Source organism: Mizuhopecten yessoensis, unplaced genomic scaffold (genome assembly GCF_002113885.1).
Source record: "Mizuhopecten yessoensis strain PY_sf001 unplaced genomic scaffold, ASM211388v2 scaffold10603, whole genome shotgun sequence".
NCBI lineage: Eukaryota > Metazoa > Mollusca > Bivalvia > Pectinida > Pectinidae > Mizuhopecten > Mizuhopecten yessoensis.
Window position 1 is genome coordinate 1314468 of NW_018408629.1, and position 16861 is coordinate 1331328.

Below are 16861 nucleotides of genomic sequence, written 5' to 3' on the forward strand. Positions count from 1 at the left end.
ACATCACACACCAACAAAAGAATATAGAAAATAAATGCAAGAATCGAGAGGCAGTTTTCAATTGTCATTGCAATATATAAAAGATTTTCAATTATCATAGATATATTTGCTTGTGTGCAGTCAGTATAAGAAGAATACATTTGGCATTGAACCTAATCATATGGGATTGTGGTGGCCATGTAAATCTTCACTTCCTTTGGAGCCTTTACTATTTTAACTAGCACAGCCTACAGTGTGCTTCTTTGTGATATAGAAATAATTGCTGTTAAAGTATTTCGTAGATTTTATTTTTCCAATTTGATGGTATCATTTATAAGATTGTCTCGACGACACACAATACTACACCACAATGTACAGGGAACTATTATTTAAATGGAGATAGCAGTGTTATCATCAATAATCACAATATGAGACTATCCATACATTCATTTCCGTTCTACAGCAACCTCGACTAATCAACTTTGTCTACCCCAATACAGCAAATTCAATTTGACATTTTTATGATGCAGAGCTATTTTGTTTCTCATGAAATTAATTTCTGTTACTAGTATATCGGTTGATGTGCTCGATACTACGGTTTTGAATTAAACAATAACCTTATAACCAAAAAACCATCAACCAAAAAAACGTCGAAAATGATTAATACGAAATTACTTTCTTTTTTCTTAAAAATATGGTATGTTTTAGCTTATTTCACTTATTTTATTCCATGCCTGTATAACTGTTGTTTGAACTATTCTTCAAAATTATCAACTACAAAAATCAGCATACAAAACACTATCAGACCAGTCTGGCATCAGGAAAACATAAAAAAACATTTCCCTTATGGAAAAATCATAAGGGCAAGGGTCAGGTGGTATGTTGGAAGAAAGGGAATAAGTTACAAATAAAATCCTCTCCTCAAGAAGCGTAGTTCAAAAATAACAACTGGTGTTATTTCATATGATGAAGTGCATTCAAACGTCATGTTGAAATCATTGTAATATACTAGCTTAGAAAATAGAGCATTGTTCTTGGCTGTCAAAACAGACAGTTTATTTACATTACAGCAGGGTGATATAGATTTACATAACTTCACAGCAATTTTCATGTATATTATATAATAAAACATTGTAATAATAATGTAAAAATGCATTTGACGTCCTCACTTCAGTAATCTGCGACGTCAGTTGTTATGTTTTATGTGACTTCATAGGTCTCACAGATACACTGGCAGCACAGGAGAGCGTAGAGATGTTGTAGACATGTGTGCCCACTTCTTCCGGCCTTCTCTATCAATGGTTTCCGCTCATGGGGAGCACATTTCTCACCTGTAAATTCAGAAGACAGAGAATACCCAATACTTCATAGAAAATACGCAAAGAATGACTCTTGAATATAAGTATCCTAATAATTAGTTTCAATCGACGATATTTCCATAAGAATTGTTTATCATCATTCAACCCATGGTCACTAAAATAGTCAGACACGTGTGTCAGGATATGCCCATCACAAAATGTGCCTGTGTGCGAGACTGTTGCATGAATATATATATTAACAAATAAGAAAATTTATTAGGGTTTTTGTAAGACATTTATTTAACGTGTTAGCAGTTGATTTTTTTCGTCGGAAATAGTTGAAATTAACCATGCCGCAATCTGTCGACGGTCAAATCGAAATATCTTTTTAGTAAAATTTACAAATATATCACTATAATTTTTTTTTAATACCAATAACTTATATCTATGTCAAATATAAGCGTGTGAAGCCTTTTCCCAACTGCTACTTATCTCATCAGGCGCAGAATTGAAGCCATGCTTACGTTATTATCATTCATAAGGGAATTTACTAAATGTCACTAGAGCAGAATCCAACGACGTGTTACACTTTGTGTTAGACTGGGTCAGAGGTAATGTTTTCACAATATTATGCGTTAGACTGGGTCAGAGGTGATGTTTTCACAATACTATCTGTTCGAAAGAGTCAGAGGTAATGTTTTCACAATACTATCTGTTGGAAAGGGTCAGAGGTAATGTTTTCACAATATTTTATGCGTTAGACTGGGTCAGAGGTAATGTTTTCACAATATTATGCGTTAGACTGGGTCAGAGGTAATGTTTTCACAATATTATGCGTTAGACTGGGTCAGAGGTAATGTTTTCACACTAGTATACGTTAGACTGGGTCAGAGGTAAGGTTTTCACGATTCTATATGTACACTTAACACGCATTCACCTTAAAAGAAACTGTTCGAAAGGGTCAGAGGTAATGTTTACACAATGTTTTATGCGTTAGACTGGGTCAGAGGTAATGTTTTCACAATATTATGCGTTAGACTGGGTCAGAGGTAATGTTTTCACAATATTATGCGTTAGACTGGGTCAGAGGTAATGTTTTCACACTAGTATACGTTAGACTGGGTCAGAGGTAAGGTTTTCACGATTCTATATGTACACTTAACACGCATTCACCTTAAAAGAAACTGTTCGAAAGGGTCAGAGGTAATGTTTACACAATATGTTATGCGTTAGACCGGGTCAGAGGTAATGTTTTCACAATACAATGTGTTCGAAATGGTCAGAGGTAATGTTTTCACAATACTATCTGTTGGAAAGGGGGAGAGGGAATGTTTTCACAATATTTTATGCGTGAGACTGGGTCAGAGGTAATGTTTTCACAATATTATGCGTTAGACTGGGTCAGAGGTAATGTTTTCACAATATTATGCGTTAGACTGGGTCAGAGGTAATGTTTTCACAACACTATATGTTCGAAAGGGTCAGAGGTGATGTTTTCGCAATACTATCTGTTCGAAAGGGTCAGAGGTAATGTTTTCACAATATGTTATGCGTTAGACCGGGTCAGAGGTAATGTTTTCACAATACAATGTTTTCGAAAGGGTCAGAGGTGATGTTTTCACAATACTATCTGTTCGAAAGGGTCAGAGGTAATGTTTTCACAATATTTTATGCGTTAGACCGGGTCAGAGGTAATGTTTTCACAATACTATGTGTTCGAAAGGGTCAGAGGTAATGTTTTCACAATACTATCTGCTCGAAAGGGTCAGAGGTAATGTTTTCACAATATTTTATGCGTTAGACTGGGTCAGAGGTAATGTTTTCACAATACTATGTGTTCGAAAGGGTCAGAGGTGATGTGTTCACAATACTATCTGCTCGAAAGGGTCAGAGGTAATGTTTTCACAATATTTTATGCGTTAGACCGGGTCAGAGGTAATGTTTTCACAATACTATCTGTTCGATAGGGTCAGAGGTAATGTTTTCACAATACTATGTGTTCGAAAGGGTCAGAGGTAACATTTTCACAATACTATCTGTTCGAAAGGGTCAGAGGTAATGTTTTCACAATACTATGTGTTTGAAAGGGTCAGAGGTAATGTTTTCACAATACTATGTGTTCGAAAGGGTCAGAGGTGATGTTTTCACAATACTATCTGTTCGAAAGGGTCAGAGGTAATGTTTTCACAATACCATGTGTTCGAAATGGTTATAGGTAATGTTTTCACAATACTATGTGTTCGAAAGGGTCAGAGGTAATGTTTTCACAATACTATGTGTTCGAAAGTGTCAGAGGTGATGTTTTCACAATACTATGTGTTCGAAAGGGTCAGAGGTAATGTTTTCACAATACTATGTGTTCGAAATGGTCAGAGGTAATGTTTTCACAATACTATGTGTTAGACTGGGTCAGAGGTAATGTTTTCACAATATTTTATGCGTTAGACCGGGTCAGAGGTAATGTTTTTACAATACTATGTGTTCGAAAGGGTCAGAGGTAATGTTTTCACAATACTATGTGTTAGAAATGGTCAGAGGTAATGTTTTCACAATACCATGTGTTAGACTGGGTCAGAGGTAATGTTTTCACAATATTTTATGCCTTAGACTGGGTCAGAGGTAATGTTTTTACAATATTATGCGTTAGACTGGGTCAGTGGTAATGTTTTCACAATAGTATGCGTTAGACTGGGTCAGAGGTAATGTTTTCACACTAGTATACGTTAGACTGGGTCAGAGGTAATGTTTTTACAATTTTCTATGTGCTAGACTGGGTTAGAGGTAAGGTTTTCACAATATTCTATGTGTTAGACTGGGTCAGAGGTAATGTTTTCACACTAGTATACGTTAGACTGGGTCAGAGGTAAGGTTTTCACGATTCTATATGTACACTTAACACGCATTCACCTTAAAAGAAACTACTACGGCACTTGGTTTGCTAAACGACTTGATAATTCATGTATGACATAAAATCGTAATAGCAAAAAATAATCGTCCAAAAGTTTGACAGGAAATATCGTCATTTTTTAACCGACACGAAGTTGGTTACTTATTACATTGTGCTCAGTTGATATTCGAACCTTAAAATCATAATCAAACCTCCGATGCCGCTTTTTAACACCTTTACTACAGCATGTCAATGTCTTAGGTATTCACATGCAAAAGGGCATCAACGAAACCTGTAGGCTAAAGATGCCTACTGGTCTCTTTTTCTAATTTCAGTCTAAAAGTATTACTTTTTTTCACGTGCCCGCAACGTGACAATGCTATCATATTGATAAAAAAAAACGAACGTTAACGGTACGGTACCTTTAATAAAAAATAAAACCCGGAGTGACGTTTTCCTCCAAAAGAGACAAAACAACCAAAAAAACAACCAAATTAATCTCAAATTAACTCATCTTATATCGTGCATGTATGCCTTATTGGAGGTAACCTATACCAAGGTGTTCGTGTTCAAGCTATAAAACATTTCCAGTTTTGCTTACAATATTGTCAAGGAAATATTGACACTATTCTTTGTGAAAGTAAAGGCAATCATTACATCGACTCAAAACATCCATTTACACGAGAAATCTATGAGAGACAGAGATACACTCTATGCATACCAGAGGGATGTCTCGGTCGAGATAAGGCTGATGGCTCGATGACTGAACCCCAATCCATTATTTCATTATTTAATTCCAATCGAGCTATGTGCAAAACTCTATCCAACGTGTGGCATTTTATCAATAGAGTACACTTGACATCGTATTAAAGAATGCCGATCGCCTCCCGACATCTAATATATTTTTTGGCTCTTTGCCAAGTTAAACTTTTAGGATAGAAATATACATATACGAGAACTTCAATAAACAAGGCCATAACCCTTATACAGGAAGAGATGAGACAACAGAACCAAAAGAAACCGATTATGAATCAATACAAATATTAGTAAATTACTTAAACAGAGGCAATTGTAGGTGCTTCGGAAGGTAAATGTGCAAAAGGAAAACAGCTAGGTCCCTATTGAAAGTTACGTTCACTAACCTGCAACGTGCAAATATTAACGTGAATTTGTTTTCATATATTATATTCATTTATTTAATTTGAGATTCACAAGTTAACACACTTATAGAACTACCCATACAGTTTTAGATATTTATTGCAAGATATAGTTAAGAACAAACAATACAGAGTATAATTACCGATGCCATCTCCAGCTTTGTTCCGGTGTGAGGTATCCTCCAAATATTGTATCCCTTCACCAACAGATCTGTTACAATTCTGAAACAATTAAAATGTTACGTTTACTTTCATCTTTCAAGATACAAGGAGGAATACTCTACTGGTGTATTGCTTAGTCCTTGGTGTTTGCTGTAACCTTGCTAGCCACAATTATTTTTTTCGAGCAGTAACACGGTTCATAATATACACACTTTACTATTTATTAAATTTGAAATTAACCAGTACACCTTACAATTTTGAAATTCATAAATTAAAGGGTATTGCGCACACACTCCTTTCTGTTTCAACAACAGTTAAAACCAAATTGGATATTTAACGTTTTAGCCCCTTTCATCACCAATGAATCCTAGAAGTTATGCTGTATGATGCAATGTAATTGAGTTTTGCCATTTTATATCTATTACATATACCGAACTTTAAAGTTGCAACACTAGGTTGTGTGTGTGCTATGTTCATCTTTTATACTTTGCATCATTTAAGCATGACGATACCCCGATGTTTAAAAAAACAACGGATGTTGATTGACCTTTACTTAGATCTAATGTTGCTTTAATGATACATTATTCTTGATGACACTTAACTACACAGAAATGAAAATGATTATTCCCAAGGCATATAACCAAACTGTTTGTTACAACCCGGTATTTACATTTTCCCTCAAGCGTCTTATTAGACAACCTTTGATAGTAAAGGCGTCATGGGTCATATGCCATGACACTATGTGTTTTTTAAGTGTAATATTCAATCTTTATTGTTAGCCTTCTCAGCTTATTGATCAAAATAACGTTACAGCCGTAAGATGAAACTTGCTGTAAATATACTTTTTATTTTAGATTCAAAGGAAAGAATATAACAAGTAATGACATGAAGGTAACCATACGTGCACAACCTGCATCATTTTGTGTGAGTGCAATTCACGTGTTCCATCAGGGAATGTTCAGCCTAAAGTGCTGTTAGCTTAACGAGTCGTGCAGTTAATGAAAATAAATGTGTATCTGAAAATAATCAAATTTATTATGCTTCAGATCTATGGATACATAGTTTTAAATCCTTAAATATATAATTTAAGTCATAAATTGATATTTCAATAATAATTTATAAAAGGAAAATGCGATCCTTTTAAAAATTAAACTGACTGTGCTTTGCAAATTGGGTCCAGGTAATATTCCTGCAACTATGTAGCTTAAGTGTGTAGTATATGGAATGCCATGTCAATTTAAACTGTGTGCTCATTAGATACTGGTGCTGTGCTGTAATCATGTCGGTTAAATCCTTAGGCCACGTTTTGATCTGTCAATGTGTCTCCATTATATGATCGTTAGGCATCTAGTTGGCGTCATAGATTAACGATTTATCAGGCAAATGTTCGCTGTCTAACTATTAATGTGGGAGTGGATTAGATTAAACAGTAATCACGTGTATGTTAACTTCAGACATTAACAGATAAATATATATAAAAAAAAATAGTTGAATATGCATGAACTAATTTCGCAATGTTTGAAATTCAGGAGAATAGTCGAAAATAAAATAAAGAGAAATGAACCATGATGCACAGCATCGTCAGCGGGTTGTGAGCTCCACTGTGCTTTATCAAACGAATTGACCTTCATTTGTAGTTTAGCCCATTTCATGAGAGGAAACTAATATTCGGACTCCCTGCATACAATGCAATTTGGATCCTTTTCTTGAGTGAGAGAAAAATTGATGTGCTGCCCCCATTGTATATTTGAGTTAAAACATTACACGTTAAGGGTTACTCTGGTAATTCACTAAACCGGACGTATACGTTAGCCATGACATGTAATGTTTAGGCTTGTTTTAGACAAGTTTATTTATTATTTTCCAGCTCAGTTAAGGAACTTATCACGTGACCATAACGGACGAATCAAACGTACTAGAAAGTACTAAAATGTGCTGAATACCACTTAAGATGTAACATAGACGAGTGATTGTGACATCATTTTCAATGTTGTCCGGATGACTTGACTGATAGTGACATTTGATTGTCTCATCGAGTTAGCATGAGTAGAAATGTAGAAACATAGTACAAGCCTTCAGGTTTAAATTCTGTAAATTCCACTATGTGATATAAGCATATATAAAACACAAACTGAAGTAGGAAAAGGAAATATCTAGCAAATATAATTAATATAGTTGATATTTACATTAGCAAGAAATACAATACTGTCTTTATTCTAAGTAAGAACTCCAAGTAATAACCATTTGTATTAAGGATAATTATAATACTACCAAAATCTGTAACTACACATTTGAAAAGCATTTTCTAGCATTACAATAGCTCTGAAAAATAATTTCTGAAAAGAAAACCATACTCTACGGGATTTTACCATAAACTAATAAATCTGATAAACAACAGAGTACTGAGAGCAAACATATGCGGGTCTAGATCGACTGAGCTACCTGGTCAACATAAGTGTCCTGACCAAACGTTGCCACATTTATATTTTGTCAAAACACACATGTATAAGAGCTATATTTATCCTTTAGCGTCTTGAAGAAAATATTATTGAAATCCACATCGATCGTCAGAAATGCCTATCAAGTAAAAGCCGAGACATGCTTTGTGAAGGCAGTTTTGAAGCTCTCCATGTATTGGTTTTGTTACGAAAACCTAAGATGTTTATTCAAGATAAAATATAAGGCGTTAAGCTCGAGAAACATGGCATGCATGTGTTTATTAACAAGCAATCAAATGGGGGGATGTTTAAACAAGATAGATGCATGGCAGTGCACCATTACTGATTGTCAGAGTCAGTTAATATGAGACGCCATGAATCGAAGGTTTTCCTCTTTGTCTTGTTCGTGGAGACGAACAATAAACCTAAGTATGTGTGCTGCCTTTGAACTTCTTCGTTTCCTTCCTTAACTATAAGCATACGCTTTCTTATCTATATTGTCGTCTTTGTCACGTCGTTGTCAGAAAACAATATGTCGTAGTTGAGAACCCAGGTCCCGACCTTTGATATTGTTCTTTAAATGTGGCTCTGTCGTCCTTGGACACCATCTCAATACGACCCTAGCTGAGGACGTCAATCACACTCAAACTTATTTACTTTAAATTTCTTACTAACATTATCGCAGCTGGTAAACAAAATCATTGCATCTCTGTCCAATAAGACGTTCCACAGAAAAAATATTAGCAATAATAGCCCCTGTTATGAGAGATAGGTTATAAAGTTCAAGTCAAATGTGTAATTTGTCATTTTTATTAAGTCTGGTAGACAGTTTGCAAATTGCCCCCATGAACATTGTGGTGTTTCCGGAAAATCTGTCCGGAATGCGACTCTTTATTACTCGTTTCTTGCGTATCCGGATTGTCCGGATTTCGGTTTCTTGTTTTAGCAGTCTCCTTGAAAATGTCCGCCATGTTGTGCAAGTCTGTTTATACAGAAGAAATGACGTTTGCATTACTGTATGCAATATGTTTTGATGCACCACAGAGTAAGTTTAGATTGTTTAAATCATGTACTTTATGTGCAGTGTAAGTTTCTCTGAAGTTGATAGGTTTAATGTTGATTTATCCGACATGTAAAATCGGTGTTTGAAATTTCGCATTTTTCTTTCGTGGCATTATGGAAAACATGGTCACGTAATTTTAGATATTTTCTAGATGATCGTGTTTATTATTTGTTTGATTGCATATAATTAGGTAAAAACACTGTAGACTTCCCGTTTATGTGATTCAGTGATAATTACATGTACGTGTAATTTCCGAGTCGGTACATTTTGTATACACAGATCCTGTCGTGATTTATGAAAATTGGCATAGTGTGCAACGTAGTCTGGATATTTTCGTATTCCTATTTTGTTTACTAGTTTTCAGTCTGATGAGTTATTTCGAGTGGTAACAAAGCTAAAATCATGATGTTTTGTCCTATTTGTGGTAGCATGTTATAGCGTCAAGGAGTAAATATAACTTGCTGTATTTTGACATTGTTAGACTTTCGTGTAATGTTAGTTTAATTTCATGTGTTCCAGACTTTTACCCTCGCTGGAGGAGGCAATAAACATCGAACTAGAAGATGTGTTTGTTATTCTGCACAAACATTTTAAAGGTGCTAAAATTGAAACCGTAAGATAGTTGCATATGGATTACAAACCAACATTTAGTATAAACCTTAATTTTACTTGTGTCAATAAGTATGTACAATTACCAAGACATTTCATTCCGATGATTGGAAAACAAGTACTTTTGTACTTATAGTCTTTCTCATCGTTTATAACAAGCTTAGCTGCTAGTACATACATGTATATACCTTTGCAGTGATAGTCTGAATATGTACAAAAGAAACTGTTTAGAAAGAAAGATAGAACATGATATTAGGGATAAACATTTGATATGATATATTGAAATGATATATTCAGGAAACGATCATCGTGTAGCGAAAACTATGCTGGCATGTTTAAACCCGATTTAAACAATATAACATTGACTAACCGAAATGTTCAATCCGTAACACTGACACCTTTATGCAAACTTTTTAACAATCAATATAAAACGGGAATTGGAAAATACAAAAACGTGTGAGAACGTTTTCAAAACATTGTAAAATTAAAATTTAATAAAAAATATATTTCGACAATGACAAGTCATGGTAAAGTACAACTGTGATTATGGCAATACCATCCCCAGACAGTGTTTGGTACTCATTGCTAATATATTCACAATGTGATGGTCCAGGTATCGATTCACGTCAGGCTTATAACGAGTTCCCAGCTGCCGAACTGATATTAAGTAATAAACGTGCAATTGCATGTCTGTGTAGGCGGATTTTTCTCTCCAAGCAAGACAAGCTGGATTACCTCTTTTTTATGTTTAATGTAAATTGTCTTATACTTAATATTGATTGAAACTTGAAACACGCTGTGATAGGTATTCGATCCATAACGGATGAAACAGAACAAAACCTCAAATACATTTATTCGAAAATCCGTAAAAAAGTCGAAATTAAGAAAACTGTTGATGTGATATTAGTTGCTTAATCTACACAGATATTTGATCAAAACACAACAGATTGCGATGGTGGTAGGGGATGGGGTCATTATACGTTAGGTATCCTTTCGTTAACCAATCATATGTTGACATGGCCATCAAATGACCTTCACTTTAATGGGAACGCAATATTCTAAACTATCAGACGAGCTCAAAGGCTATAGTGAAGCGTAGCCACGCTGAAACCTAGACACGACACCGTTAAATGAGCTCGTTTCATTACAACAGTAGACCAATCAGAGTTGCGATGAAAGACACCGACCGACAGTAAAGACAAAGAATAAAACACGATAAAGGTCCAAAGAAATTTAAAAAAAAACGTTGTAAGCTGAAGACGACATATCCAACCCAATCAAATTTGGATTGATTGTGCGACCCAGAGCCGTGAATAAAACCTCGTTTGTAGTATCGGTGTATAAGCCCTTGAGGTTTTTTATCCAAACAGAACCAAAATATTTATTTAATATACATATATATCGCATTTTCGACCTTGATAATGAGCTTAGGAGCTTGAAACGCAAACTCTTTCCTCTTTCTTTCGTACCAAACAGTTCGTCGAGCATTTTTCTTTCATGCCAACGCGATGGAAAATGAGGTAAGTTGCGTGACCTTTCAATTAAAAATATATGATAATAATTATTCGAGGTTCTTATATACCGCTTTATCACAACCTAGTTCGTAGGTCGTCTCAAAGCAGTTCACAAATTATTATCCGTGGTTATCGGGCCTTGCAACCAGCCAATATATTTTTCAACTCCCTGGGGAGCATACAGCCGGTGCTGCCATTTCGGCGTTCACAGCTAGTAGTCAACCAGAGCCTACCGTGCCTTCTATTCATACTGTCAGGCCCAATGACTTTGAACTGCGCCTTTGCCTGAAACTCAAACTGGTTCGAAGCATCGTTGAACTAAACATGTGAAGTTCAATCATCAAGATCAAATAAAGGATGAGAGCAGAAGAGTGTACCTTTATGTTACAGTAAAATGGGCATATTTTCTTTTATTTGAGGACACCACAAGGTATGATGGACGTATGATTAGGTGCAATATAGAGTCAAAATTGTTCCTATACCAAAGGAATCTAATTTGACGAAGTCTTGAAAAGTTATAACAGAAATACTTTCATTTATTACTTACTCAAATTTTAATGTAAAATTCTGTCTCAAAACAAGAATATATTTCATGGCAAAACCGAGACTCTATTTTATAACCATGCTAAAGGACTTTTAGTACTTAAGAGAAGGTAAACATGACGTCATTTATCCATTTCTATACCAAACAGGATAGCATGTTTATCCCTGCAAATTAAATACAGTATTCGTAGCCAATGTCACCAGAGCACACCAAAGATATGGATTCATTTTATATCTTTTGTTAAGATAATAAAGCCCGACATTTTAACTCCGTCGTCCGAGATTTATGGGAATGGCTAATACAATTTTATAAAACATCAATCTTGCTGAATCTTGCTTTCTGTTGAAAGTCAAATAACACGCCAATGAACACAGGCATCCTCCGATTAAATGAATGTCATTTCAATTAATATAATTAAATACAAAATGTTCTTCGGCCGAGATTTATTGGTGTTGAATCACGTTTGGAGTGCATGGTTCTTCTAAGCCATGCTCAAACCAAATATAATTTAGACGAATAAAACATATTGAAACTCGTAAATAATTTCAATAGGCCGACAGAAAATGTAAACAGGTTTTCATACACTCAAGTGGCGTGCGGCTAAGCGGGGTTTAATCATCTCTTGTCTTTCTAGAGTTTAAATTGAATTACTTGTCAGAATTTTAATAGGAGGCGCATTCTAAATCGGTGTGTAGGTGCGAAGTATTTTCAACGAGATGTGTACGAAATGTCTTGAAATATGAATTAAACTACGTAGCTATTTGTATAAGGCTTTGAATGACGACCAGTCACTCAATGTTATTTTCCCGTTCACACAACATTGAACCACATTTAAATGATAAAATGTTATGCTACAAGATACATAAACATTTAATGTTCACACATGATGAAGGGTTACATGTGCAGGAAGTAATTGGCCAGTAGACAGCAAGATTATATGGCTTTCTGTTGAATCAAAATGAAACCATAGTGTCCATGGCATGCTAACATGTCTAGGTTTGGATATTTTAGTGATATGGTTAATTAAAATGGTGCCAGAGCTGCCCGATCATTTCGCAGACACCGTTTCCAGGTGACATAAGCAGCTGCAATAACAATAACATACTATGTATAAAGTATAAGAAATATAATCGATCTTTAGGATTTAACGGGGATTCACATGTTCGTGAATTAAGTCCATTTTATCTACTTTCCTAAAATATATCCATTAATTAGATAAAGCTATGTCACCTGTTATCTTCAGTCTGGTGATAATACACAGTTGTTTTATGCCTTATCCATCAACAGTCAAAACTATTTTCCCTCACAGTTGGGATCCACCAGAAGACTGTTTCCCGAGGCCGCTGTAGCTAGGCTTAAAAAATGATGATTGGACGAAAGAAGGAAACAGTTCTTCTGGTGGTTTCCAACTTCGAGGGAAATTAAATTGACTGTTGATTGACTTGGCATGAAACAGCTGTTTTTTCACTTGACCAACTTGACCAATTGAAGAACAAACATTTCAGAAAGCAATCAGCATTGAGTATCTGTAAGCATTCACAGGTCTAACTGCACATTTCTTTATGTAATGTCTTACTGATTACTGCGTCAAGGTTTTCAAATAATTGCAGCAACGCTTCGTCGTTTATATCTTCAAGTCTTTCTATCACTTAGACCTAGCAATCGGGGCAGCTGACAAACATTCCACATTCTTCGTCATAGTCATGAAGATGTTTGGAAATATATGCGTTGATCACATAATGTATATCAAGTGATCAAGCAACAGTCTCAGGTGACTAGTCAACAGTCGAAGGGAAGCAAAAATGAGCATAAGGTCGGATTACAATTTAGTCTGTTACTGACTCTATAGTAGTTCAGTAAGATTTAGCAGTATATGGATAAGACTGGTTTTAATTTACACATCTTAAATCAAAGGAGGTAGTTTAGCTATTGATTACAGAACAGGTAGATATACTACACACAATACGACTACGACATGTATTTCATATCTTAAACCTTTTGATCAACAAAAACTAGTGTAAATGGTAGTTGTGTCTATATATTGAATAATTGACAAAGAAACACAACTGCTGAAGGAAGACAATTTCATGGCTCGTGCACTGTACGGGCCTCGAACTCACGAATTACGGCTCCGAATCAGGCGAGAAATACATGCATTCCTTTCCACTACACTAACCCACCTTCGTGGAAAAAGTTTCGGTGTTGCCGTGGTCAACAGCCCGATACTCTCGACATACATTGGATATGGGTATGGATAAAAAGATCATAAGTCTTTGTCACAGTCATTAGCAAATGACAACTGTGCCATTAGACGATCGACACATTTAAGTGTGACATTACACGTAACGTCAAATTGTGGATATGGTCGACACCTCATCTGATCACAAATCATTACGAGAGCCGGCTATCCAGAGGGGCATGGCTAGACATCACTTAACGGAAACCTTGCTTGTTTGTGTCAACTTAACATAGGATGTAATATGAAAGCGGTATACAGATGGGGTGAGGCTAGACAAATGAAGCGTCAATGAATGATCATTATATGAACACGGTAGCTAAAACTCGCCAGACACATCATTCGGACGACAAAATCAAAACGTATAGTAACAAGAAAAGACATTATTGATGTTTCAATTGAGACTGTCCGCTTACCTGTCCATATTCAGGGGGTACAAAAGACAGCCCCAATCGTACAAAAATCTATTTGAATCTAGGACTCTAGCTGATCGTGCCAGATTGGATTACCAGTGAATATCCTATCTGATAATCACAAAAGTAAACATCATCTACTTCTATACTATATTATGGGGACGAAAAAGAAACCAATATTGATCTGCAGCCTCTCTTGGAATATTAAAAATTTTCTTTGCATCGTACTTGCACTTTCTTTTTGGTGATGGCTACTTAGTCATCTCTGGTAAGCCCATTGTGAGATTAATGTTACAGGTAGGGATAGTATGTTATCTTTAATAGATTGTGGATTTTAAAGGATATGTGTGTCATTGGTGAGGCTAGAGGACAAAGAAGCTGGAAACCTACATGGGTATAAACTACTGTTGAAACAGAGTGTCAGATGAGTGAAACGCCCTAAATTATAAATTTAATTTTAATCTGTGAGTATTGTTAAATTTCGTTTTAAGTAATCTGTGAAGTGGGTATATCATGAAACATGTACCCAAAAGAGACAACTGTGGCCATCAAGGTTACAGCAAACCTCGGGGACTAAATGATCCACCAGCAGAGTAAACCACCTTTTATTTTGAATGATGAACATACCACACACTGGAGAGCACCTTTAACCTTTGGTAACATATGCCATATGGCTTAGGATATTGCGTAGACGCAAGAACATTTAGAAAACAAGAAAACCGCTTCCAAATACACAATGAACACGAGATACATGTCATCATTTATTTGTAACCATTCATATGACGGCAACATTATTAAAACATATTAACCTGTATTATTATGAGAGACAATGTTTATTTTTATCGTAACCGATATGGTTGGTCTATACAATTGTATAAATATGATCAGAACATGATTCGAGACAGAAAGCTCACATTGATGCTATATTAAACCACATTGTTACCTTAATATCAGCTTGGCGTACAATTTATAACTAGGCTCAACCTATGAATAAAACACAATAAGTGCTTCATGGACAAAATCTCAACGCTATATTCACCGAAATAATATTACACTTGTTCTTATTTTTGAAATGCCATAGTCATACGAAAACATGCTTGATCTTCATAATTCTTAAACAAATGCAATTTGAAGGAATCATGTAACGGCTAGACCAGATTTTTTTTTTTTTGAATTTCGAGGCATAATCAGCAATACATATCACCAAAGTACATTTCAAGATACGTCTAAGATACAGTAGGTAATCACTTAGAAATTAACATTTGATTCAGTCTGTTTACATTCATATCCATTTATATCGTACTAATTCACTTATTCATACTAGATCACTTGTTATATTTTATGTATACAGAGAATAGACAAGAATTCTTAATAGCTGCTCTTACCTACGAGTTAGTCGGAAAACCTGTATTTTAATTAGGTTAAATAAGTCGTATGCTAAATGCAACAGGACATGTCGATAACATGATCATGTGAAAGTATCTAGTGACTAGATGACTCTCCACTGTGACATATGCAAACGTATAATTAGAACGTTTCATTTTTCAAGTCATTCGGGTATTGAAGCTAGTTATATCTAGCTCTAGATGGATGAATTGTTAGAAACACATGTGACTGCGCCTTTATAAATTGGTACTACATACAGCATTACCAAAATGGGTAACACTACATCATTCAGTTGTTTCGTCATTCTAACACTTATTCCGTTATGGTAGGGGCAAAAGGGGGATACAGAATTGATGGAAACTGATGTTGACTGAAGGGGGAAGAGGTGCGTGGTACTCCTTAGCTATATAAACTGTTTACGTATACCATCTAAATAAGTTTTAAAGTTAAGATCTTTTTGTATAACTGGAAAAAGCAGCACGTTGTAAAATATGTGCTTGTCAATATTTTTTGCGATGTAGTGAACAAAGCTAACAAGGCTTTTTACGATAAGAGTCTGTCAGTAGATATCTGAATATCGACGTTCAAACACTCAACTGTCTGGATCAGATTATCTAGATTTTGTCAATGATTATCTCCCTTGTGTTATATCATGTGCTGTCACGCAGATATATGTGGTTTTATTTCGTGATTTTAACCATTAACAGGTTATATTGCATGTGAAATGGGATACTGCATGTACAAGCTTTCCGCATTTCACCCTTGATATATATTCTTGCCTTTTTTTACATGTACTGATTCTCTGAATTAATCTTACAAGACTGTCCTTATTATTAGTGAAATAAGTTTCTTATGTATTGCCGGGTAATATTTAATTTCAGAATGAAAGTTGTGCCATTGCATACATTGTAAAAGATTATATCCTCCGATGACACCGAATCTTTTACGATGATCGTGAGTGTTCATTTCATTTTATTACATTATAATTACCATGATATCTTGATTATATTATTAAGCAGCAGTAAAAATATATACATCTTAACAATAACGTTCAAATCCGTAAAACGATCCCGAAGACCTCAATTTGCACTTTTGCTGATCTCTCGACAATCTTGGCCATCTGGGCATGGAAACAGCGATAACGGTATATTTCCAGACTTATATTAACGTGTAAG

General features: G+C 35.2%; 1 protein-coding gene across 1 annotated transcript in view; it reads right to left on the reverse strand.

Annotated features, from left to right (window-relative positions):
- Positions 1 to 1005: 1005 nt before the first annotated feature.
- Positions 1006 to 16861, reverse strand: part of LOC110461295 — a 47104-nt gene continuing 31248 nt past the window's right edge. The window contains exons 4-5 of the mRNA XM_021514717.1: positions 5465 to 5543; positions 1006 to 1310 (exon numbers count right to left, since the gene is read on the reverse strand). Coding sequence (XP_021370392.1) covers positions 1180 to 1310; positions 5465 to 5543 — 210 coding nt within the window. The 3' untranslated portion in view covers positions 1006 to 1179. The remainder of the gene's footprint in view (positions 1311 to 5464; positions 5544 to 16861) is intronic.